This window comes from Magallana gigas, chromosome 6 (genome assembly GCF_963853765.1).
Source record: "Magallana gigas chromosome 6, xbMagGiga1.1, whole genome shotgun sequence".
Lineage (NCBI taxonomy): Eukaryota > Metazoa > Mollusca > Bivalvia > Ostreida > Ostreidae > Magallana > Magallana gigas.
The window spans coordinates 52,904,598-52,930,883 of NC_088858.1; the positions used below are offsets into that span (position 1 = coordinate 52,904,598).

The window sequence follows — 26,286 nt, forward strand, 5'->3', positions numbered from 1 at the left end:
GTCGTCCGTTTCCTGTCCCGCGACAAAAAGCTATGGACAATGAGATCTCAGAAACCATAAAGACTTAAACCTCCAAACTTTGAGGGATGATAGACCTATTGCTGTAGATGTGTTTAAACTATTTTGTTTTGTTCGTTGTAACTTCCGGTCTTCACCGGAAGCACTTCAAAAATCATGTTTTTACGCATTTTATTTGTTTAACATAGAATTGAAATATAAGTATAAACGCTTTATATGTCATGTATCCAATGATTAATAAACAAAAAAAAAATTACTTCCGGTGAGATATCTCAAATATCTCAGGTAGTCTTTTTAAAACAAATATTATGACAGCGAAATCTCATGAAATGTAAGTGACCAAGACACGAAACTTACATAGATGATAGACATTTGATAGAAGATGTGTTTAACCGTTTTTATTTTGTGAACCATCACTTCCGGTCCACACCGGAGGAGTTCAAACAATCCAAGTTGTTTAAGAGATTTACTGTTTTTGTTTGACAAAGTAAAACAAATTTATAGTCAATAAAGTTCTGTTGTGTAATGGTTAACAAACACTAACTTTCATTTTCATCGAACACTTCCGTTTGTCCGTTTCCTGTCCCGAGACAAAAAACCTTGATTCTTAGAGATCTCAAAAACGGTGACGACTTGAACAATCAAACTTTGTGGGATGATAGACCTATGTATGTACATGTGTTTACATTATTTTGTTTTGTTCGGCGTAACTTCCGGTCGTCACCGGAAGCACTTCAAAAATTATGTTTTTACGCATTTTATTTGTTTAACATAGAATTGAAATATAAGTATAAACGCTTTCATATGTCCTCTATCCGATGATTAATAAACACAAAAAAATTACTTCCGGTGAGATATCTCAAATATCTCACGTAGTCTTTTTAAAACAAATATTATGACAGCGAAATCTGATAAACTGTAAGTGACCAAGACACGAAACTTACATGGATGATAGACATTTGATAGAAGATGTGTTTAAGCACTCTCATTTTGTGAACCGTCACTTCCGGTCCACACCGGAAGAGTTCAAACAATTCAAGTTGGTAAAGAGTTTAACTGTTTTTGTTTGACAATGTAAGACAAATTGATAGCCAATTAAGTCCTGTTGTGTAATGGTTAAGAAATACTTACTTTCATTTTCATCGAACACTTCCGTTTGTCCGTTTCCTGTCCCGAGACAAAAAACCTTGATTCCTAGAGATCTCAAAAACGGTGACGACTTGATCAATTAAACTTTGTGGGATGATAGAAGTATGTATGTGCGTGTGTTTACACTATATTGTAATGTTCGGTGTAACTTCCGGTCGTCACCGGAAGCACTTCAAAAATTTGGTTTTTTTTCATATTTTATTCATTTTACATAAAATGAAAATATCAATATATAATCTTACATATGTTATCTATATAATTTAAAATTAGCAAATAAATTTTACTTCCGGTGAGATATCTCAAATATATCTCTGTAGCTTTCCGTTTTACAAATTTGATGTCCGCGAGATTTTTGTCACTGTTAGTGATTGAGACACGAAGCTCTCATGATTGATAGAAATTTGATTGGGGATGTGTTTAACGACTCTAATTTTGCCAACTGTCACTTCCGGTTCTTACTGGAAGGGTTCAAACAAATCATGTTTTTAACAAGTTTAACTGACTTTCTCAGGTGTTTCATCTAGCCTGATAAACAGTGATGTACGCTTAGCAAATGTACGAGAAATACCAGCTTTTGTTTTTATTAATCACTACTGTTTGTCTGTTTCCGGTCCCGAGACAAAAATATTGTTTCAAAGAGATCTTAGATTTGGCAGAGACGTGAACAACCAAACTTTGAGGAAAGATTAATTTATGATTGTACAAATGGTTAACATTTTTGTTTAGATCGGCGTTGCTTCCGGTCGTCACAGAAAGTACTTCAAAAATTGATTTCTTTTTCATTTTCGTTGTTTTACATGTAAGTAACGTCTGGATATATCATTCACAATAATTATCATATCTACTTTTTTTCTATGTGAGAGAAGCAATGTCTCACAGTTAAATTGATACATGTATATCAAAACGGAAGACCTTTTTGTTGCTTTTGCAACAAGTGTCTAGTTTATTAAGGTCTTCCGTTTCCAACGGAAGACCTTATAGTGATTGTAAGGTTTTTTATTATTATTATTTTTTTTTTTCCTTTTTTTGTCCACAAGATTTCTCGGAGATGGCTGGATAGATATTTTTGAGATTTTCTGGAATGAAAGACAATGACAATATCTCTAGGCGTTTTTTTCATTTTTTCAAAATTTATTTCCGGTCGTGCGTTTCCTGTCCCGCGTTGAAAAAGCTTGTCACCTCGAGATCTCAAAAACGGTAAAGTTTTGAACAACCAAACTTTGTGGGATGATAGACCTATAGCTGTAGATGTGTTTAAACTATTTTTTTTTGTTCGTCGTAACTTCCGGTCGTCACCGGAAGCACTTCAAAAATTATTATTTCTACGCATTAAATTTCTTTTCCATAGAATAAACATAAAACTATAATTCTATACATAAGTTACCTATGCGATGTTTTATCAACAAAAAAATTCTACTTCCGGTGAGATATCTCAATTATCTCAGGTAGCTTTTTAAAAACACAATTTGTACCCGCGAGATCTCAGAAACTATAAGCGATCAAGACACGGAACTTTCATGGATGATAGACATTTGATTGAAGATGTGTTTAACCGGTTTCATTTTGTCTTCCGTCACTTCCGGTCAATACCGGAAGAGTTAAAAAAATCGAGCTGTTTATCAGGTTAACTGTTTTCCTTTGATATTTTTTAGTTAGATAAATGAAAAATAATGTACAAATGGCAAGTATACAAGAAATATTGAATACAATTTAGATTGAGCACTTCCGTTTGCCCGTTTCCTGTCCAGAAACCAAAAACCTTATTTCGACGAGATCTCAAAAACAGTAACGACTTGAACAACCAAACTTTGTGGGATGATAGACCTATGTATGTTCATGTGTTAACACTATTTTGTTTTATCCGGCGTAACTTCCGGTCGTCACAGGAAGTACACCCAATTTTGATTTTTTAGAAATAGTTTGGTTATTTAGCATTGAAGTAACATTTAGCTATAGAAATACAAAAAGTCATCTACACATGGTAAAAAAAAAGATCTACTTCCGGTGAGACATCTCAAATATCTCAGGTAGCCTTCTTTTTTTAAAAACAAAGTACCCACAAGATCTCAGAAACTGTGATAGATCAAGACTTATATAGATAATGCACATTGATTGAACATGTGCTTAACAGGTTTCATTTGGTCCTACGTCACTTCCGGTTAATACTTGAAACGTTCAAAAGCAATAGAACTTTTTAAAAAACTTTTAACTTTTTCAAAAACAGTTTACCCAATGTGATGAACAGTAACGTACGTAGGTAAATGAACTAAAATATCTACTTTACGTTTCTTAAATCACTTCTGTTTGTTCGTTTCCGGTCCCTAGAAAAAAAACCTTTTTTCAACGAGAAATTATAACTAACGAAAACTTGAACATCCAAACTTTGAGGAAAGAAAAAATGTGCATGTATCCATTTTCTGTTTACAAGATAACTGGATTTTTTGTACAGATTAATACATGAGGAACGGAAGACCTTTTTGTTGCTATAGCAACAAGAGTCTAGTTATTATTATTATTATTTTTTTTTTCCCAGTTTTTGTCCACAAGATATCTCAGAGATGGCTGGATAGATTTACTTGAAATTTTCAGGATTGATAGAAAATGATCATATCTCTAGGCGATTTTTTCATTTTTTGAAAATTCATTTCCTGTCGTCCGTTTCCTGTCCCGCGACAAAAAGCTTGTCACATCGAGATCTCAGAAACGATAAAGATTTGAACACCCAAACTTTGTGGGATGATAGACCTATAGTTGTAGATGTGTTTAAACATTTTTGTTTTGTTCGGCGTAACTTCCGGTCGTCACCGGAAGCTCTTCAAATTTTTTTGTTTTTACGTATTTAATTTATTTTCCATAGAATAAAGATATTTGTATAGATCCTTTTATATGCCATCTATACAATGTTGAATAAACAAAAAAATTCTACTTCCGGTGAGATATCTCGATTATCTCAGGAAGCTTTTTTAAAACATATTTTGTACCCGCAAGTTCTCAGGTACTGTACGTGATCAAGACACGAAACTTTTACTAAACATAGACATTTGATTGAAGATGTGTTTAAACAGTTTCATTTTGTCTTCCGTCACTTCCGGTCCACAGGGGAAGAGTTCAAACAAATCAAACTGTTTATCCGTTAAACTGTTTTAATTTGATAGTTTTAGCTACTTCGATGAATAATAATGTAAAAGAGGAAAGTAACAAGATATAAAAAATTTAAATTTCATTAAGCACTTCCGTTTGTCCGTTTCCTGTCCCGAGACAAAAAACCTTATATCGACGAGATCTCAAAAACGGTAACGACTTCAACAACCAAACTTTGTAGGATTATAGACCTGTGTATGGACACGTGTTAACACTATTTTATTTCATCCGGCGTAACTTCCGGTCTTCACAGGAAGTACACCCAATTTTGATATTTTTAAAAATATTTTGGTTATTTAGCGTATAAGTAACATTTTAGCTATAGAAATACAAAAAGTCATCTACACATGGTAAAAAAATGTTCTACTTCCGGTGAGACATCTCATATATCTCAGATAGCCTTCTTTTTTAAAAACAAAGAATAAATAAGATCTCAGAAACTATGATAGATCAAGACACAAAACTTATATATATTATATTCATTTTCTGTTTACAATATAACTGGATTTCTTGTGCATATTAATACATGAGGAACGGAAGACCTTTTTGTTGCTATAGCAACAAGAGTCTAGTTCAAACCTAAATTTATGTACCGGTATTATAAAAAACAAAATTCTAGACATGCATTCTTAGAGACTTGAAATTGCTAAGAATCACATGAATTAGAAATTTAATCATCAAGATCTGATTCATTTTAATCTAAATTCAACCCTAAACCTGCTAAATTTTAATGTTGCTGTTATCGCCTTTTATAAATGGTATCATTAAAGACGACATGTTTATTATAAAGAGTAGGACTGTGATAAGCACACAGTACCAACTAATGACTCACTGCAATAAAGGTCACCTAATTCTGGTACCGTTATACGACAGGCTTTCATCAGTTAATGACATCATGATAATTCTTGTGCATTGCAGGTGCTTCATAAAGTCATTCACCCACTGTCTAAACAATTTCCTTTGAATCAGCTGTACAAACGGTGACAAATGGCCACAGACAAATGTTCATTGAACTTTCACATATATTACACTACACTTTTCAACTTGATTAATTTGTTATTTTTTCATTCTACGTCAATCATCCGCCTAAAGCTTAATAATGCTTAGTTATGACGTCATGTGGCGTAAGAACACAAAGTGTAATATCAAAAAAATTTATTACGAGTGATAAACTGCGAACTGAGCTAAAAACGTGAATGAATTATATATGTTGTTTCCTTGAACAGAAAACTTTATTAAAACAAGAAACCCAAGGGCAACATTGCTCACCTGAGCAACATTGGCCATAACTCTAATCAGCTAACGGCAGTGTTAGGAATCATGGACAGGCTCTTCAGTCTTAGAAACAAGACTGGATTTGGTATTATAGCTTGATTGTAATCTATTTTCATAAATAACAGTAACATGTTTTCAATTCTTTCTCAAAATGGCCCTTTATTTGAACATATTTGGAATCCGTTCCCCTAAGGATGCCTTGTGCAAAGTTTGGTTGAAATATTAACGGGGTTATGAAAAAGATTTCTAAAACACCATACCCTATTTTAAGTCTTTTCAAATTATCTTCCCATTGAAGAAAACGGGGCCCTTCTTAATATTTAGTACATTCATTTTAAGTCTAAAACTGGAATTTTCACTTCAACATTCACACTCAAACTTTGGATGCCTATTAAAAATGTCTTACCAAAGAATTGTAAACATAAAAATCAGAAAAATAACTTTTGACCAAAATCGTGACCATGCCCCTTTAATCATAGGATGTGATTAGAGCCCTGTCCTAACATCAGAACTCTTGACCCAGGGGCCATCAAGTGTCATATCTCAGATCAAATCAGCTTTTTGGTATACGTAGTATTTGAACAATATAGAAAAGATCTTGTTAAAAAGATTTACAAATTTTTCTCCACACATTCTTATGAAAATATAATGGAAAAATTAAACCCTCCATTGTATCCCAAACTTTTCCCAAGAATCATTTTTTATACAAATTTGAATCTACCAGGGATGGGGTAATGGTAATTTGTAATGGTAATTGAGTGTAATTAATTACAAATTTTGATGTAATTGGAAGTAATGTGTAATTGGCCACATTTTCAATTACATGTAATGGTAATTTAATTAATTACTTTCAAAAAAGGCATGTAATTCCAATTACTTTTCAATTACTTTCAATTACACACTGATGGACATATAAATATTAAGCTGTCCACTACCCATTTTCCCCCACACAATGGTACATTAGGTCAAGTTCGAAGAGTAGTTAAAAAGCATTGAACTATTATTATATATATCATACTAAATATTTTTCAAAATGGATTTTTTCAATGATTCAATATTTAATGATAAGTTTCCCAAATGTATTTGATGATTTGTTTGATTTCTTTTTTCTTACAAATACTTATTTCCCTTCTTATTAGAATAATTAGTGTGTCAATTATCATTGAGTTAGTTTAAAACATCATTGTTTAATTTACAAACAAAATCAGTGTTATCGAAATTATATAAACTATCAAGTCATGCTTTGTAATTGATAGCCTAAAATACACAGAGCTAAAATGTATGGCTTCAAAATGGTTTAAGTTTTTGATGCCTAACATGTCCACAGGGTATGTTCCCTTATTGCAAACATTTTGATAATTAGGTAGAGAACAACAGGTGTGAATTGTGTTTTGATAACAATTATAGTCTGTCCTCTACCCGAGATTAACCTGTACTTCGGCATTGTATTTACAAAAGAAAAAAAAAATAGTGTATAAAAATGCAAAGGAGAAAGTTTTTATATAATAGTTTTGCATGCAAGAAATACTTTAGTTGACATGGTAGGTGTAGTTTAAGGGATATGACTTTTAAATGTTTATTGAATATCAGGGTGTATGGGACACCTCCTTATTGTGACTACCAGTACCTGCGTTTTAAAATAATCAATAAAAACCAAATATATATTTTTTCTTTCCAAAAATTGTAACTAATTATCAGAATAGTTAGCAAATTCTCAAACAGTGAAATTATTTTCATTATGAGGAAATTTTATTCATTTTATAGATATACCTCCTTAAATGTTTATGTGTTGTATATAAATCATGGTTTTAGTAAGTTTTGATGAAAATGTAATTTGTAATTTAATTAATTACATCTGCAAAGTAATTGTAATTTAATTAATTACATTTGAAAACTCTTGTAATGGTAATGGTAATTTAATTGAAGAATTTAAGCAAGTAATTGTAATTTAATTAATTACTTTCCATTGTAATTGACCCCATCCCTGGAATCTACACTACACCCCAAGATGGGGATGCTTCCACACGAGTTTCAGTTTTTCTGGCCAGATGGATTTGGGGAGGATGGTTATTAAAGATTTTTCTCTATTTACTGTGGAATCATTTAAATTCAAGGGGGTCAATTTTCGTGGATTTTGGGAATTTTGCTTATTTGTGGGAACGTAATTTTGTGAATGAACTGGTTTTCAGTTTTCGTAAGAAAACTAACATGATCAAAAATTGTTTTCTCCAAGGATGTTCAAATTCGTGGGGGAAGGGCAACCCTTGAAAACTACGATAATTGAGCAACAATGATTTCTAATGATTCCACAGAATTTGTATCCAAACATTTAACCCCCTCCCCTCATTGTGGCCCAAACCTACTTGTGTGGATCATGATTTGAACAAACTTGAATCTATACACTACCAATATTTGCTGTTAAGAAACTTTGTCAATAATACTCACAAATTTTCAATTATTATATTAAGTTATCTCCCCTCGAAAGAGGATGTGATCATTCATTTTGAAAAATTAAATCCCTTTCACCTTACACGGGTAGGTTAAGGCAACTCTGAGTTTCATGACCATCAAAATTATGATCAATTTGAAAACTGTTTATTTTTTATGAAAACAGTGCGGAATATTAATACCAAGTGAATGTGTTCACCAAGATATTATTTTTCTACTTTGGAATCGACTGGATCTTTGAAGCTGCCGTGCCATGGTATCACGTGACAGTTAAAAATAGATCAATTTTTTACCTTAACAAAAAATCAGAAAGTGTAACACTACCCCTAAGTTCATTTGTATGTTTGCTACAATAATTCGATCGGCAATTAGTTCAGGTTTATTAGTATTACTGCTAGAATCCTATTGTTAATCGCATAAAATAAATATTGTAAATATCTATTGGAAACCCTCTCAACTTCTGTAATTTCATTGATTCAGAAAATACTACGTATTTTTCATTTAAAACAACGAATCACAGGATTCTAGAAGCACTTTTCAAGTAGTTTAGGTCATATACCGTTGATATTTATCAAAGTCATCTTTCATAATATCCGGGGTAGTGTTACACTTTTGCCTTTTTTTGTACACACTGACAGAGGAAAGGCTGGTCAAGCCATATAAATGTCGATTTGCTTACCTTATAACACTCGCTGATTAAACAAAATATCCATGCTTGTATTATCCTGATTATATCCTGACACTCATCTAAATCTTAGTTATCTGTATTAAATAAGTCTTATTTTGGCATTCCGATGATTTGTCTCCGGACATGATCTTCTCTATTAAACATGCTTGTGACGTCATCAATGATAATTATACGTAAAAGAGAGAAATCGAAGAAATATTCAGTTAGAAGACTTTTTAGTGATATTTTATGCCTGTAGTTTTTATAATTTAAACCAGAGATAAAGTTAAAATCGACATGTTTCCGAGTATGACATCATGCTGCTTATTGTGACGTCATTTCGATCAGAGGAATTTGATCGCTGAGAGTTGCCTTATCATACCCGCGGTGGGTGCTTTGTGCTAAGTTTGGTTAAAACTGGCCAAGTGGTACTGAAGAAGAAGTGAAAAATTTGAAAAGTTTACTTACAATGGACAGATGGATTGACACAAAACAAAGACAAATGGGTGCCAGACAAAGAGTGATCAGAAAAGCTTACTTCAGCTTTCAACTCAGCCTGGTGAGCATAATACAAATGAATTTTTTTAGTGAACTATAAGTTACAGTACCTTCTTTTTGTCCTTGACCTTGTCTGACAGAGTGATGGCACCAGTTGCTAAGTTACGGGTGTGGCCCAGTAACTCCAGCAACCACTGTAGCTGATTCAGAACTCCATGTGACTTGGCTGAAGACTGGGAGATGTGCCAGAATGTGTGGTAAAACAGAGCATGGAGTTCCGGTGTGTCACTGTTAAACAGAGAGAACTTTATATTCAGAATATATCATATGGATGATAATTAAATCTTTAGTGTACAGTTTTGTATTAATAGTCTAATACTTTTCCAAAATGAAAAATAATTACACTGTCTAGGTTTAGATTTATTTAAAGAATATTTTCAAGGTTTTACCACAGGTCATTGGATATGAAAAAGCCCAGAGATGAGCATACACTGTATTAACAATAAATATCTTAATTTATACCAATATGTTTTATTTCTTCTTTTGCCAGAAAACTAAATCAACTATACAGTACATAATTTGAATGATAAAAGAGAAATTAACATACTAAGGTAAATACATGTATTCATTGCATTTTTTATCTATTAGTCAGGCAAACCATTAGATCCCAGCATATTATACACTCGAATGTTGTTTTATATATAATAAATCATTTATTAGCTAGACCATGCCCTAACAATGGGAAATAGGATTGTTCATGGGGTAATGAATCTTCATATATCCATTACCATCATGCAATAATATATAAATATTAAAATATTGAAATTGACACCCCCAAGGGAACCATTGTCAACGGACGCGAAGCAGAGGTTGACAATGGTTTTCGAGGGTGTCAATTTCAACTGTTATCCTCCCAAACAGGCACTATTTATTTTATTATACTGAATGTCTTAATTTTAGAGAATTTTTTACTACTTTTATATAGAAATGACATGAATTCTACGGCGAACCATACGCGCATGATTTACGCACATGTAACAATTCGTTGTGTTACCCGTTGCTAAGTGTGTTGCTAACGCTGAGGGTAATAGAACGGATTATCAACTGCGTCTAAACCAATCAGATTTTAGCATGAAAGTATAATAATGTATAAATAGTGCCTGTTTAGGAGGGTAACAGTTGAAAATTGACACCCCCAAGAAAACCATTGTCAACCAACGCGAAGCGGAGGTTGACAATGGTTTTTGAGGGATGTCGATTTCAACTGTTATACTCCTAAATAGGCACTATTTATTTTATTATACTGAATGTCAATTTTATAGAAAACTTAACTGCTTTTCTATAGGAATGGCCAAAATTCTACTGCGAAGTGTAGGCGCAACATTTATGCACATGTAACAATTCGTTATGTCATTGCCAAGAGTGTTGCTAACGCTGAGGGTAATATCAACTGCATCTTAACCAATCAGATTTCAGTATTTAACATGAAAGTATAATTAGCCTATGTATAATATATACCACTATGGCCATAACAAGAGATGTTTGTGAAACACTTATGCCCCCCTCCCTTGGAAACATTCACAAAGAAAATGAACGTAAACTGCAAATATTTGGAATTTTTCTAAGTCCAAGGGGCATAACTCTGTCGAAAATTGCTCTATTATACCCAAAATCAAATTGACCTTGACATTATTTACATAAAACTGTATACTAAATTTCATATCAATATGTGCACCCTCTGCGAAGAAAATGAGTGGAAACTGCAAATAACTGGAATTTTTCTAAGTCCAAGGGGCATAACTCTGTCGAAAATTGCTTGATCATACCCAATATCGAACTTGACCTAGATATTATCATGATAGACCTGTATACCAAATTTCTTTTCAATATATTCATCCTCTGCGAAGAAAATGAGCGGAAACTGCAAATAACTGGAATTTTTCTACGTCCAATGGCCATAATTCTGTCGAAAATGGCTCAATCGTACCCAATATCGCTGCAAATAACTGGAATTTTTCTACGTCTACGGGCCATACTTCTGTTGAAAATGGCTCAATCGTACCCAATATCAACTTAGATAAACCTATATACCTAATTTCATTTCAATATGTTCATCCTCTGCGAAGATAATGAGCAGAAACTGCAAATAACTGGAATTTTTCTATGTCCAAGGGCCATAACTCTGTCGAAAATGGCTCAATCGTACATAATATTGAACTTGACCTAGATATTATCATGATAAACCTGTATACCAAATTTCATTTCAATGTGTTCATCCTCTGCGAAGAAAATGAACGGAAACAGTTGGTGGACCGACAGATAGAAGCAAAGCAATATGCCCTCTCTTCTTTGAAGGGGGGCATAAATATAAATGTATCGGTTCTCAAGCACCGCCACATTAGGTCAAATGCTGCATCATTGGTTAATATCATTGCCGTATTGAAAGGACTAAGTGCAGTATGGTCAAATATCTGCTCCCGATTTCAACCAATTTTTAAATAGTATTCGAATAAAAATCAAATCTTCAAAAATCATCATACAGTGGATGCCTTTCACTTTAATCTTGATTTTAGTCATCATTGGTCATTGCTGTTTATCTATGACATCACCTAAACGACCTAATTCCCGGAAATTTGCAAACAAATGAAAATATTCTCATTTTTGCTTTATATTTTGCATTCCGAATTATAGAGCGCAGGTCTGCTCAAGTACAATTTTAACATATGTTTTTCTTCAAATAGTTATACACATTATACAGAAAAATGGTAAGTTTGCGCTTGATGTTTCCCAGTCAAAAAACCATCAGAAAACACCCATATTTTGCTACAAAACATCAATTTATCAAAATTAGGTTACCTTCATGGCGTCATTTCTACATACATGTAAACGTCACTGTGGTGATAACCTTTTACACTCTTAATTTCAATATGATTTTATTAATAAATATCTTTCACCTTATTTTTAAAGCTCTTTATAAAACTTTGATTTTGGGGGCAACAAAAAACGCAATATACCGCACATAGTCCTTTAAAAGAGAAATAACTCAATTTAAACTTTTAAGTCAAAAATATGAAAATTGGCGATATTCCCCTTTGCAAATCTTGCAATCAGAGTAAAAATCAGATACCTGCATGCCTTAAAATTGTCATTCCCTTTTCTTTTTTTTTCTTTTCTTTTTTTTTTATACAAAATCCACATATCTATCAAGCTTCTTGGTGGTATGTGGTTTAGAACATAACAGGAAGACAGCGAGGAAGATGGGGCTTAACACAGAAAAATTTTATGTATACATCAAGAAAAACAACCTGTACCGGTAGTCATGCATAAAGCTGCTTTTGTTAACAGTTTAACTTAAGATGTTTATACTTTTACCTCCCAGGATTGTTAAGACTCGCATCAACACAGCGATTAAGCAATGCTATTGGTTGTCTTCCTTGTGTTAACAAATAGCATCTCACAAAACAGGACAAAAAGTAATTATCCTCTACAAAATCGTTGTCCGTGAGGTCGTCGAACACTTCATCTGTTACACTCCCAAGACACTCTGCAAGCAGGTGGAACAATTTGTCCTAAACGAAAGGAAAACTGTTGACAAGAGGATAAACAAATTGACAAACAACACTACAAGAGGCCCACAGCCCACATTGCTCACCTGAGGAACAATAAACATGATAAAATCAGCTTAACAGAGTCATTATGCAAAATATTTGGACAATGTAGTTTGATACATGTAGATCCTAAATTAAAAAAAATCTATTTTCCACTTGGATATTCTTATGTTTATAATCAAGTCCCTTTTCTAACAGGATGATTCTATAGTGTATTCACCAGTGTTATAAACTCATCAGAAAACTAGCTAGACACTTGGGGCTGACAGCTAGTATAAGTTGTCAGCCCTGTTAAAATTAAATCAGCCTAGAGAAAACAGATAACATTTGTTTATATTTTCATTTGCATGTTAAACATACTTGATACAGGTATTATTTTTGCACGTAAAACATTCCAAAATCTCAAGCTTTTTTTCCTTTGGTTTCCTCATAAACTTTAGTTTTTTCTTTAGTTGTTTTGTTATCGTTCACTTTTCTTTTTAGGGCTTTCTTTAAATGATTTCTTATCAAGTCTGGGAAATCTACCTCGCCATTCTCACATGTCGCTTCAAAGCATCGTCTATGTGAATTAAACACTTGTCTTGACTTGTTAAATGACCATCCAAGGAAGTGATAACATGACTAGTTTTGAATCAGTTAAAAAATCTTAAAACCCCAATCCTGATATAAAATACACTTTGCTAAAAAAAAAATAACCATGTCCAGTCCGGCGCATGTACAAACAAATTTGTTCATCAACGCCAAAAGTTATGCATCTCGGGCGGTCAGGGGGACGGTCATTTCAAACACTGATATCACATTTTGAGCATTGCAGTTCTCAACAAGATCCTAAACAATTGTTTTTATATGTAATATGAACCTACATCAAACTCTGAACCCCTTGTGAGGCCCAGAAATGTCCAGGGGCCAAAGTCTAAACAATTTAAAAGAAACAACAATTTGTCAAAATGCTTGCATTTAAGTAAAACCATATATTATAACATTAAGGTTTTGAGAATTAAAACATTTTCCTGGGTAAAATTGGATCCCAAATGTAGCCCCACCCTTCTCCTCAAGATTGTGATTTTAACAAATTTGAATCTACCCTACTTAAGGTTGCTTTCACTAAAGTTGCAGCTTTTCTATGATTTTAAGAAGATTTTAAAAGATTTTTTCTCTCTATATATTCCTATGTAAAAATTCGACCCCCCATTGTGGCTCTACCCTATCCCCAGGGGTCATGGTTTTCACAACTTTGAAACTACACTAGCTGAGACCTAGAATACTTCCTCATAAGTTTCAGCTCAGGTGAGCTAATAAGTTAAACACTTACATCTATCCGACATAATGATCTCTGTGTCTTATACACCTCCCTCAAACAGTCCAGTAATACAGACGCCACAGCTGGCGGGGGGTCAGGTACCTTCAATGCCTTCTGTAGTCCATATATTCCATGCAGATACGAGCTCCCAGTCTCACTTTGAAATGTATCCAGAAGAGATTTCAAAGTTGTTGGTGACAGGGAGGCGATGAGCGTGGGTAACTCATCATAGAGTAAGCAACGGCAAGGTGCCTGGTCAAGGTGAATAAAAAGTTCAGAGAAAGGCACATTTCTTTGGCTGCAAAGTACATGTCTTAAGGACATTGGGTGGTCAACCAAAGTAACCATCAGATTTGCCTTGTAAACTTTGACATATTTTTGGCCATAAACTAATACAGTGTATCTAGAAAAGAAAAATTCCAAAAACATTAGCTTTAAAATTTGAGCAGTTTGCTATTTTTGTATACAGATCTCTTTGTTCATAGGAGGTAAATGTGTAGCTTAAAAATGGCCACCAACCCTTTCAAACATGGATGTATTCTACATTACAATTTTGTCTCATACCCATCACCCACAAGTTACAAAGACAATGACCTCTCTGAATCACCTCTTATAAAACATTTCAAATCTTTTCTAAAACTTCTGAATTAAAACTTTTATATCCCTCATAAAAAAATTGGGAATGATCTACAGTTCCGACAGTGTTGCTTCTTAATTTCATAATTTTATGACTTCAAACCATCATCTTACACTGAGAGAGTGTATGAGAGGTGGGACCACCCACGAACTGACTAATACCGCTGCTGTTGTGGATGATGAACTCTGGGTAATCCCAACCTGAAGGCACAACCTCTTCACTTCTTCACCTACAAGATTATCATGACATCTTCTGAGTCACTGCATAAAAATCAGTCAATTCTATTCTCTGTACACTGCACAGGCCAAGAGAAGACAAGTTTAAGTAAAGCACTTACTGAAGTTGGTCCTCATCAGTGGGGTGAGGATCCCGGCCCAGTTGACCGGGGGCAGGCTTTGTGTCACCTGTAGACTTCTGAGGCAACACTCTACTTGAGGGGCCGGCACTGCTTCAGGACCTGTAACAAGGAGATACCATGAAGAAACAATCAGAAACAGGGAGAATTCCAATACATATACTGTGGAATCATCATTGTTTGTGGAGGACCAAAGCTTTTGTGGGTAACCCTTGCCCACAAATTTACATCCCCATAAAAATATTTACAAGTATTTGTTTAATATCTATTAAAATCATCCTGATTACACTTACTATCAACAAAATTACATCCTCACAAACCAGGAAAATTTTGTCTACCCATGAACATTGACATCCACCAATAAAGATGATTCCACAGTAGTATATGTCAGTTTATTGATACCAGCAGTAGAGAGATTTCAGAATATTGTAATCAGCAACAATATTGCTGTATATTGTATGTTGCCAGCAACAAAATGTCAGTATATTGTAATCAGCAATAAAATGTCAGTATATTGTAATCAGCAACAGAATGTCAGTACATTGTAATCAGCAAAAAATGTCAGTATATTGTATGTTGCCAGCAACAAAATGTCAGTATATTGTATGTTGCCAGCAACAAAATGTCAGTTTATTGTAATCAGCAAAATAAATGTCAGTATGTTGCAATCAGCAACAAAATGTTGGTTTATTGTAATCAGCAACAAAATGTCGGTTTATTGTAATCAGCAAAAAAATGTCAGTATATTGTAATCAGCAAAATAAATGTCAGTATATTGTATTAGCAACATTACAGCAGTACATTGTTTTCAGCAACATTATGACAGTATATTGTAATCAGCAACTGTGCGAACCTTAACTGAAAAAAAAACTCCAACAAAAGTTGACATTCAAGGGATGTTTAAAACATCAGTGTTTTGCAAAGGAGTTGTCAACATTCTGTGTAAAGAAGGGAGGAAATTCGGGTTAAAAATTCTCGCTATTAAATACTGTAGACGTATTTTTTTCCACGGGGTCATAATTCCGCGGAATCACAATAGCAATTTAATCCGCGGGTAAAAATTTACGCGGATTCTTTGAATGAAAAAAAAATTATTTGAATAATTATTATTAAATTTAGTTCTGAGCGATTTTCATTACCTAGAATTTGTCCAACTTTGGACTTAAATTGTAAGAACTGTTCACAGTGGACAGTAATTATCGGTTGTGCACTGGTCGGTAGTCATTAGTTAGCGGTCAAGATGTTACGACGCTGGCTAAAATCGTCCTGTGATCTTTATTAACTGTCAATTTATGGGTTCAAATGTCGTTTAAATTATGAGTTGATCAGTTTAATCAATTAAAAGTCAGAGCACAAAGGGATCTAAAAATTGCAGTAAAAACACGGGTCTTAGCGTGTAGTTAATTGGATCATTGAAAGACAGACCCGCTTGGGGCTATTTGTCGTCTTACACGTGCCGTTATCTGGAGCTGGGAGAAGTTTAAATTTCATGCAAGTAAATTTACCGAATATTCAAATCTTTAGGAGATTAAATTATTTATTATGTGAATTTTCAAAACAAATTTGTTTGACAGTTTTTATAGATAAAAACGATATACATTGAGTACACGTATATGCAAGTGTTCTATAATGTAGTAACTTCCGATTATCCTTATTCATGTAAATGCAATTTCAAAATTTCATTCCAAAATGCACTTTAAGTACACTGGGAAAAAATTCCGCGGAAAATTTGTGCCCGCGTTCATAGCGTAAATTAATACCACGCGGACAAAAGTACGTCTACAGTAGTCAATTTTATTTTTCTTTAACTATATATATGGCTTATTATCTCATACAAATCGACGAAACTGGTACTTGGAAATGAAGTTGTCAATATGAAATGATCATTTTTAACATGAGAAACTATTGAGATTTTGCATAATTTAATGGAATTTCTGTGTAAAGATAGAGGAAATTCGGGTAAAAGACCACCCCCCCCCCCCCTATTTAATTGTCAATTTTATTTTCTATATGGTGTAGCACTTGACTCATACAATTGAGCAAAACTACAGCTTAAAAAGAAATTTGCAATATAGGTTGACATTTGAATAGATGTTGAAATCATTGATGATTTGCATAGGAGTGGTCATGTAAAGAAAAATTTAGGAAATTTGGGGTAAAATTTCTCTGTTCTAAAATGGTCAATTTTATTTTCCTTTTGCTATAGCTATTTTCTCATATTATTCTACGAAACTATAACAAAAAAAAGAAATTCTTATTATAGGATGATAATAATAAAAGAGGCTCAAAACATTGAGATTTTGTGAAATTTAATGGATTTTCTGTATAAAGATTAAGGAAATTCGGGTTAAAGATTACCATTCATTATAAGGTTAATTTTCTTTTTTATTTGGTATTACACTAGGTTCATATGACTGGGCAAACGTGAAACTGAGAAAAGAAATTTGCAACATAGGTTGACATTTAAAGAGATGTTGAAATCATTAATGTTTTGCAAAGGAGTGGTCAATTTTCTATGTAAAGAAAGAGGAAATTCGGATTAAAATTTCTCTGTTCTTAAATGGTCAATTTTATTTTCCTTTTGCTATAGCTTTTTCTCATATTATGCTCAGAACTATAACAAAGAAAAGAAATTCTTATTATAGGATGATGATAATGAAAGAGGCTCAAAACATTAATATTTTGCAAAATTGAGTTGAATTTTTTTGTAAAGTCTGAAGAAATTCAGATTTGATTATTTTGAAAACTTGTAATGTTTTTCCTTTTTTCTTTACTGTTTTGAAATATTTTGACCTTACAATTTTAGATCCCTAGTAAGTTTGGAAATTTTCTGTCTTAGGATTTTTCTGGTGTATCAAAGTCTAAGAAAAGTTCTAATAATGGTTATTGAACATAAATCATTGTCTATTTTAAGATGTTGACTGGGTGACCTTGGCACCGATATAAGATGGTCGATTTTTATATCTTTTTTAATTTTGAAAGAGAGTGTTCTAAAATACATGTAAACGAATTTTTATAAAATTCTTAATATTTGTAGTATGAAAGGACTCCTTCCTTAAGGATCCATGAAATAATATTTGAGTGCAGTATTACCATGATGGTCATGCAGTAGCGTTTGAAGTTTCAATCTCTTACAAAGATATGACAAAATATGTAATTGCCAGTTTTTTGCATGGGGCAAAATTGACACATTATTATGTAAAAAATACTTAAGCACTGCAAAATTCATAAAGGCCAACTGTCAGACAATAAATTTTGCAAGAAATAAGATGTTTACGAATGAATTGCGCCTTCATAATATTTTTCATCAGAACAATCCAATACTTTAGCCAATAACAGAGAAGGCGAACTGTCAGACAGTAAATTTTGCAGGAAATAAGATGTTTACGAATGAATTGCGCCTTCATAATATTTTTTCAACAAAACAATCCAATACTTTAGCCAATAACAGAGAAGTGTTAATCAAGAATTTTCATTAATTTGTACTTAGAGTACCTGTTATAAAATCATCTCTGTAAAGGTTATACTAACATCTCTCCTACCGGAGTCCTACCATAAATAAAAGTGGCTAGTTACATGCAGTGCCACATGAAACCTATGCACATGGATGTGCCTCTTTGATTGGTGACATATTATGTACAGTAAAGCTCAAGAATTGTCTCCATCATGCCATAGAATGCACATGGTGTTAAATCCGCTTCACACACATCAGTGTGACACATTTTATGTTTATTTCAAATTATTAGAATATTGTGGTTTCATCAATATTCGTTGAATACAATTGTTTTTTATTTCATTTAAGTTGATGAACGAAACTAAATGTTCATTGAAGTGAAATTATTATAACATACTGTATCGACTGAATGATCAGCCACAAATATACATATCCTTGAGTCTGTCATCTGAAGCTTCAATACTAGCATCTATGGCAACAAAAGAAATCCACAGATATGCATTTTGTACAGACTCACATTTAACTATTTACAGAAAATACAAGGAAATGTGGAAAGTTCATCTGATTTAAATAATATTTAAATCAGATGAACTTTCCATATTTCCTTGTATTTAGCGAGATATTTTTCAAATAACATATAAATATTTCATATGACACATACTTTCATTTAATTGTTTACGTGACATTTAGTTGTTGATCTGCCACTCAGATAAAATTTGATTATGCAAAATCTATCACCTTTTGTTGGAATTCAGTTTCCATTAGACTGCTTTTATGTTGTAATTGAATTTATTCAATTGTCAATTTTCAATTATTAACCCCATTTGATAATTTCTTTTCTACTTGTTTAATGTTCTTATCTGAAATTCAAATTCAGCCTTCCTCACCATCATTCGCCTTGTGCTGCTTCATTGACATAAAGATATCAATTGTCAAGAAGTCAATTGAATTCATTTGCTGAAACTGTATTTAATGGTTTCCTGATCTAGTTTCACTTTGAAACTACGTCTACATGCTACATGTCAATCAATCAGAACCATGTCATGGTAGCTGATGCTCCATATCACACCATATTGTATCTCTGTAACAATCATATGTGTGTTTTCATTTCCAATGCCTTTCAGAAAATGTGACATCAAGGACACCACCATTTTCTTTCCCCCATGGAACTTATAATGGTCACCAATACCATCTTTATTATCACCAAATATTCATGCCTCCATCTTTGCTAGCCAAAGGTTTACGATCCACTCAGCTCCCCATCTACAGAGGAGCAGAGTGGATCGAAAACCATTGACTAGCGAAGATGTCCTGTCTCAAACTCATTTTGAGTATAGCTGCTATGTGTAATGGGATTGACAGTTACCTTTCCTTCCCGCATCAAGGAGAAAATCCACTACAGCTCTAAGGAAGCTGGATTCAGGGAGATAACTCATAGAGGTTGCCACTGAAAAAAACAAAACAAAGCACTATATCTGCTACAGCACTATTATTTAAACTCATCCCTTCCACCCCACCTCAATCTTTAATTTCTTAGACCAGCTACTGAAAAACTGCTTTATAGTTAATACAATGTTAAAGACTGGATTTTTATTTTTCTTCTGGATTAAACTTTTGCTATCAGTGTGTCTGCAAGATGCCCTGAGGTGATGTTTGCTCTACATATAGTTACCGTGAGTATATTTGGCTTTGGTAGTGAATATATATTGAGCACCTACCACTGGCCCTGCTCTCAGTTACACTGGACGCTGACATGTGATATTGACCCAGCATCCAGGCTGCCGAATTCTGGAGACCAAGGTCATCTCCCATAGATACAACCTGTCGTATGACCTTGACAACCTCATCAACATTTATAGCACTCAAGGATAAGGACATCGTCCCTGAGGTCTACAAAAAAAATTCTGCACTGTAAACATTTCTGATCCGGCATGAGACAAAAATATTACTGAAAATATTTAAGGAATTGATCTTATTTCTTCATATGTTATAAAACAAGAAAAACATTTACAACATTGTGCAGTTTATGCTTCATAAACTGTAAACTTTTTCAAAGAAAAATAATTTTTACATGCTTGTGTATATGAAATTATTTTCTAGATCAACTTAAAATTGTTTTAGAAGTCTTTATTTTATTAGATATAGTGAGGAGACACAGTATTTTTCATCACACAAATACAGTATTTGTTTAGTACAAACTTAGATATCATAGTGAAATCTCAGATATAGAGTCCCTAGTAAAAATTTCAAACAAATCCTTTCAAACTTTCATGGTTATAATGAATTAAATTATAACAAATTAACAAGTCTAGCAAATTGTTTGATGGATTTAAAACTTACAGGGGTGAGAGGTCTGTGTGAACCAACCAAGGCCAGCAGTCCACTCATAGCCGCTATCTTTTCTTGGTCTGAACTCTCCTGAAAATTATAAACAAAAGGCCCATGGGCCACATCGCTCACTTAAGAAATAGTTATCAGTGCTATTTCTTGTAGAGATTTTTTCTACATTTTCTCAATGTATTTAGGTTGGACGACACCTTTCTCAATTCTATATAACTTTTTCCAGGAATTTTTTTTTATTTCCAGTACTTTAACAAGCTTTCTTGCAATAAATTAGGGTATCTTACCAGGCATCTGTGCAAGATACTAGAGGGGTGCCAATAGTAGGGTATGCGATTTCCTATAATCTTATTGAAAATACTCTTGAAATGCTGATATAAATTTTTTGGCACATACATATATAACATTTAAACCCTTTTAAAAATGATAATAATTTTATTTGGTATATTATCAGGCCGTTAAAAATTTGGATAATGTTTATCGTGCTCGAGTAACATGTCGTCTGATCTAAATGAGGCCGAGTACAGAACGAGTACGCACGCTTTCGTGCAGCCTTTCATTTGTATTGTGATGTCATCTTTTTGCGTTGTTGACGCCATGGCGTGATAGTTTCAACTGCAGATATTCAGCGAAATTTGTTGAAAATAGCTCGTTTGATGCGTAAAATTGATTTTACATTGTGATATAAACATAAATGTCTCGAAGTATAAGCTATATTTGGGCTCGGGTCGAAAACGTGAAGAGGGTTCAGCATGCCTAGCCCTCTCACGTTTTCTTAACCCGCCTAAATATAGCTTAATTCATATATTTCAAGACATAAACCATTTATTTTATATTAATGACCCTTAATATGTGATGTTATATATTTATTTATCACTTAAATATGTCTGAATGTTTTAATAATACTATAAAGATCATCATTTCCGCTTTTGTCAAATAAAAAATAGCCATTATCTGACAAACTGGGAAATTGGGTATACAAAAAAAACAACTTTGATAAGATCCCTGGAACAAACCAGGTGGTAAAAGGGTTTTTTTATTTGACCATTTGATGCCTTTTAGCAATAACTTTAATATGTGGAACAGAAAAAGAAATCCCTAGGGCAGAAGTTTAAAAAAAAATGTAAAAAATATGCAAAATTGATACATTTCAAGCAAAATCCCATAGGGTCCTATGTTAAAAATTAACAAACTTTGAGATGACCCCCTAAACAAACGGTGTGGTAAATGTTTTATTTTTTTATCTTAAAATAATAATTATATCAGTAGAAATTCATGTAAAAAATTTCATTCAAAAATCTAGGGCAGAAAAAATTAGACCCGGCCTCGTTAAGTTCTGGGTGTGTAAAATTAGAAAAAAAACTGAGTTTGCTCAACATCGTGAGTAGTTAGGAATTGAAGCATTGGAGTTCTTGAGATGATTATTTATCCAATGTTGGGCACAGTAGCCTTTTTTGGGACGCATTACTGATAAAGTTCGGATGTGTCTTGGCTCCTACAAACTCTAAGTTCTCAGAGTTCTTGAAATCTTTCGGTCCTGTCGGCAAGACCGATAAAAATAACCAAGGACCGATTACTTGAGGTTGCCTGTCAGTCCAAATGACCGGTAGATATGGACAGAGTAACTTGCGAAAATATAACTAATTTTCATACTCACTGAGGAGATCCGAACGCATACGATAAATCTAGAGGAGTTTTTCGCGGTTTTTTTGCTCTCTCTAGACTTATTATGCATTTTCGGAACACCTCAGTAATTATTACTTCCGTTGCTTTCGATAACTTTGGCGAGTATTTCGTACATATTGATACATATTGATACGGTGTGTTTTTAATGCAGCTTACAGATGTAGTCAGACAATAGGAATAAGTCTTTCAATCAACCTAGATGTCGTCAGAAATCATGGGAGAAATTGGAGAACTTGTTTTAAACATAGCGTGAACTGAGGGCCCCCTATAAATCCAAGATGGCGAGTGTTGTCTCGTTACGTTTTTTCAATGTACATTGCATACACCGAAACAGGGTTTTCAGTGAATTTTTTTATTGCAATACACAGAAATACGCACAAAAATCCCAATGTAATCATTTATAATTTTTTTCGGGAAATAAGAACTCCGCTATCTGACAACCGAGCCCTAGTTACATATGAAATGTGCAAAAAGAGAACGAGAAAGAGAACAAGAAGAAAGTTGATAATGAGAGAGGGAAGGAAATAAAAATAATTAATGAAGTGATAAATAAGAATGTTATCAGGAGCCAGAATGTGAAAGTTAGGAGAAATCAGAATAATTAAGGTAAAAATGAGAGAAACTATAAGGCAAATATACTTGTAGTTTTTCATCTTTCTATTGAAAATGTTTGGACTGATAGAAATCAGTCTGGACTGACAAACTTCTGATGGTTGTCAGTCCAAATGACTGACAGTGGAAAAAAGATTTCAAGAACTCTGGTTCTTGAAATCTTGTCAGCAAGACCGATAAAAATAACCAAGGACCGATTACTTGAGGTTGCCTGTCACTTCAAATGACCGTTAGATATGGACAGAGTAACTTCTTAAAATATACCGGTAACTAAATTTCGTACAAAAGCAACAGAAATATGTTGAAAACCCTGCGTGTAATCACTGAGGATATCCAAATGCATACGATAAACCTAGTTAAGTTAGGAGAAATCAGACCAATTACGGTAAAAATGAGAGAAATTAGAAGGCTTGTTTTGACAATGTAAGTTGAGAATAATATATGATAATAACATTCAAATAAACATGTAGTTTTTTCATATTTTTATTGAAAATGTTTGGATAGAAAGTCCAAATGACTGACATTGGAAAAAAGATTTCAAGAACCCTGCAAACTAGTCTCTGATATATATAAAACAGGGGAACTTCAATGCTACACCTTGTCATAATTACAAAATTACATAAATTCAAACATCTGTGCAGACAAAGACCCTGCTAACACACGGTATTTAATTTGTCTGCACAGCCTTGGAGTGTTGCAGGACCAACGACATCCAAAGCATTCAATACTTAAGCTTTTACAAAATGAGAAGAGGGCTTGTCAAAAACATCTTGTTTGTGAGCTTTGCTTGCTCCTTCAGCAATTATTCTTTTGGAAATGTATTACATAGGATGCTGCAAAGTCATTAATCAAAATATTGACAAAGCATAATTACATAAACGAAAGAATTACAACAGAATAATTCATACTTCTATACACCATTTCAAACATATTTGTCCATATATCAAATTCCACAGAATTCAGTTGAAATCTTACAAGGATGCTGTATGTCAATATTGTATCAAAGGATTGGTAAATATCATCAACACTGGCTTGCATGCAACATGATTTCTAAACTTCATAAAGTTAATCATAAATTCATGAAACTTTTCATGTATCACGTAAGCACAAGAAAATAACGTCAAGCTAGCCAAACTCCACTGGGAAATCAAACTTAGGTTTCAGTTTTCTCTATTAAATTATTTCGTTTATTTACTCTTGTTTCAAAGGACCAAAAAAGTGTATGATCCGTTGAATCCTGATCAATCCTCTGTCGCTGTTTACATAATTAAGCCCCACTAACACCGTTTCTTTGATTCTGCCTCAACCCTGGGACTCAATGTCTGTGTTACATGCACAGAAAGTGGTCACTAATCATACAATTGGATTTTGTGAAACCCTTGTCATCACACATTAAAAAAGATGAATTACAACTGACTTTTATGTGTGGGGTGGTCTACTTCAGTTTCTCTAACTCCAATAAAACGGAATTAACCTAAGTGGATGTGATTAAAGTTTAACTAAATAACTTTTTGGAATGCTTTTTTAAAAATTTTATATATGTAAATCAATAATAACTTATATTTGCTCCAGCAGCAGCACAACATAAGTATAATCAAAATACCATTATAGCAAATTACTAAGTCAGCATCCCATTTCAGGTGATAACTTACCTGTAAGTTCTGGTACCTGTCACTTAGTGATAACTTACCTGTAAGTTCTGACACCTCTCACTTAAGGTGATAACTTACCTGTAAGTTATGGCAACTGTCACTAAAGGTGATAACTTACCTTTAAGTTCTGGCACCTGTCACTAAAGATGATAACTTACCTGTAAGTTCTGGTACCTGTCACTAAAGGTGATAACTTACCTGTAAGTTCTGACACCTGTCACTAAAGGTGATAACTTACCTGTAAGTTCTGGCACCTGTCACTAAAGGAGATAACTTACCTGTAAGTTCTGGTACCTGTCACTAAAGGTGATAACTTACCTGTAAGTTCTGACACCTGTCACTAAAGGTGATAACTTACCTGTAAGTTCTGGCACCTGTCACTAAAGGAGATAACTTACCTGTAAGTTCTGACACCTGTCACTTAGTGATAACTTACCAGTAAGTTCTGGTACCTGTCACTTAGTGATAACTTACCTGTTAGTTCTGACACCTGTCACTTAAGGTGATAACTTACCTGTGAGTTCAGTTTCCTGGTCCAGGTTTGGTGCAGCAGTGCCTGTTGTTCTGTAACAGTGGATAGTCCTGCCTTAGAGAGGTGGTATAACAGTAGGCCTGCTGCTACAGCAATCCCAGAACTCTGTAGCAAAACAACAATTGCACAAATAACAAATATTACATATGTGCAAATAGTAAATCCTGAACCCCAGAGCAAAGTCCGGAGATTTCAATACAAACTGTATGTACAGCAAACTACATTCCCATACCAAAGAGGATTTACATTGGTACAATCTGCAACCCCTGAAATTTGCCACTATGTCTTTACAGCAACTGCAGATATTCATAGTGAATGTAAAGTCAAGATGTATTATATATTTACTACTAGCTTTAATAACTACCAAATTCCATAAAAAATATACAATTTGTAAGAAAAAAAACAGCAATGAGTTTGAATTACAAGGAAAATAATTCAATTATTGCATCACAATAAAAGTGTACAGACAAGCATCAATCAATTTATGTCTCCCTACTTTGGTTAAGGTGGCTTAATACACCTTGAAATAGTTTCTCAATCAGCAGAAAATAACTTGATTGTGATAGACAGCATGATGCATAAGAAGTATATGAATCAAATTGGTGAAAAAATATGCAGTTGTATAAAAATAATTATGATTTTCAAAAGTTTAATTCTGAAAGAAAATATGAACAAAAGCCCCGCGGTAATTCAAACTCATGATCAGCAGATCACTTTAACCACTGAGCTATGACAATATTAAACCAATTTGATTGATACAAACAATTTAATAAACTTTTAAATCGTCATCTTGTAACAGTGTCTTAAAAAGTAAGAGTCTTAGTACCTTAAAGTTTTGAACATGGAGGCAATAAAATTATTGAAGTCTTGTTATCTTCTTGCAAAAAGAGACAAATGGACAGTTGAGCTCCCTG

At 33.5% G+C, this 26,286-nt stretch overlaps 1 protein-coding gene across 1 annotated transcript in view; it reads right to left on the reverse strand.

Annotated features, from left to right (window-relative positions):
• LOC105347554 (focadhesin) overlaps positions 1 to 26,286 on the reverse strand; it is a 125,061-nt gene that overhangs the window by 1,632 nt on the left and 97,143 nt on the right. Inside the window, exons 29-37 of the mRNA XM_034467150.2 lie at positions 25,355 to 25,477; positions 20,891 to 20,968; positions 20,269 to 20,440; positions 19,917 to 19,997; positions 15,079 to 15,198; positions 14,855 to 14,970; positions 14,117 to 14,356; positions 12,569 to 12,765; positions 9,307 to 9,484 (exon numbers count right to left, since the gene is read on the reverse strand). Coding sequence (XP_034323041.2) covers positions 9,307 to 9,484; positions 12,569 to 12,765; positions 14,117 to 14,356; positions 14,855 to 14,970; positions 15,079 to 15,198; positions 19,917 to 19,997; positions 20,269 to 20,440; positions 20,891 to 20,968; positions 25,355 to 25,477 — 1,305 coding nt within the window. The remainder of the gene's footprint in view (positions 1 to 9,306; positions 9,485 to 12,568; positions 12,766 to 14,116; positions 14,357 to 14,854; positions 14,971 to 15,078; positions 15,199 to 19,916; positions 19,998 to 20,268; positions 20,441 to 20,890; positions 20,969 to 25,354; positions 25,478 to 26,286) is intronic.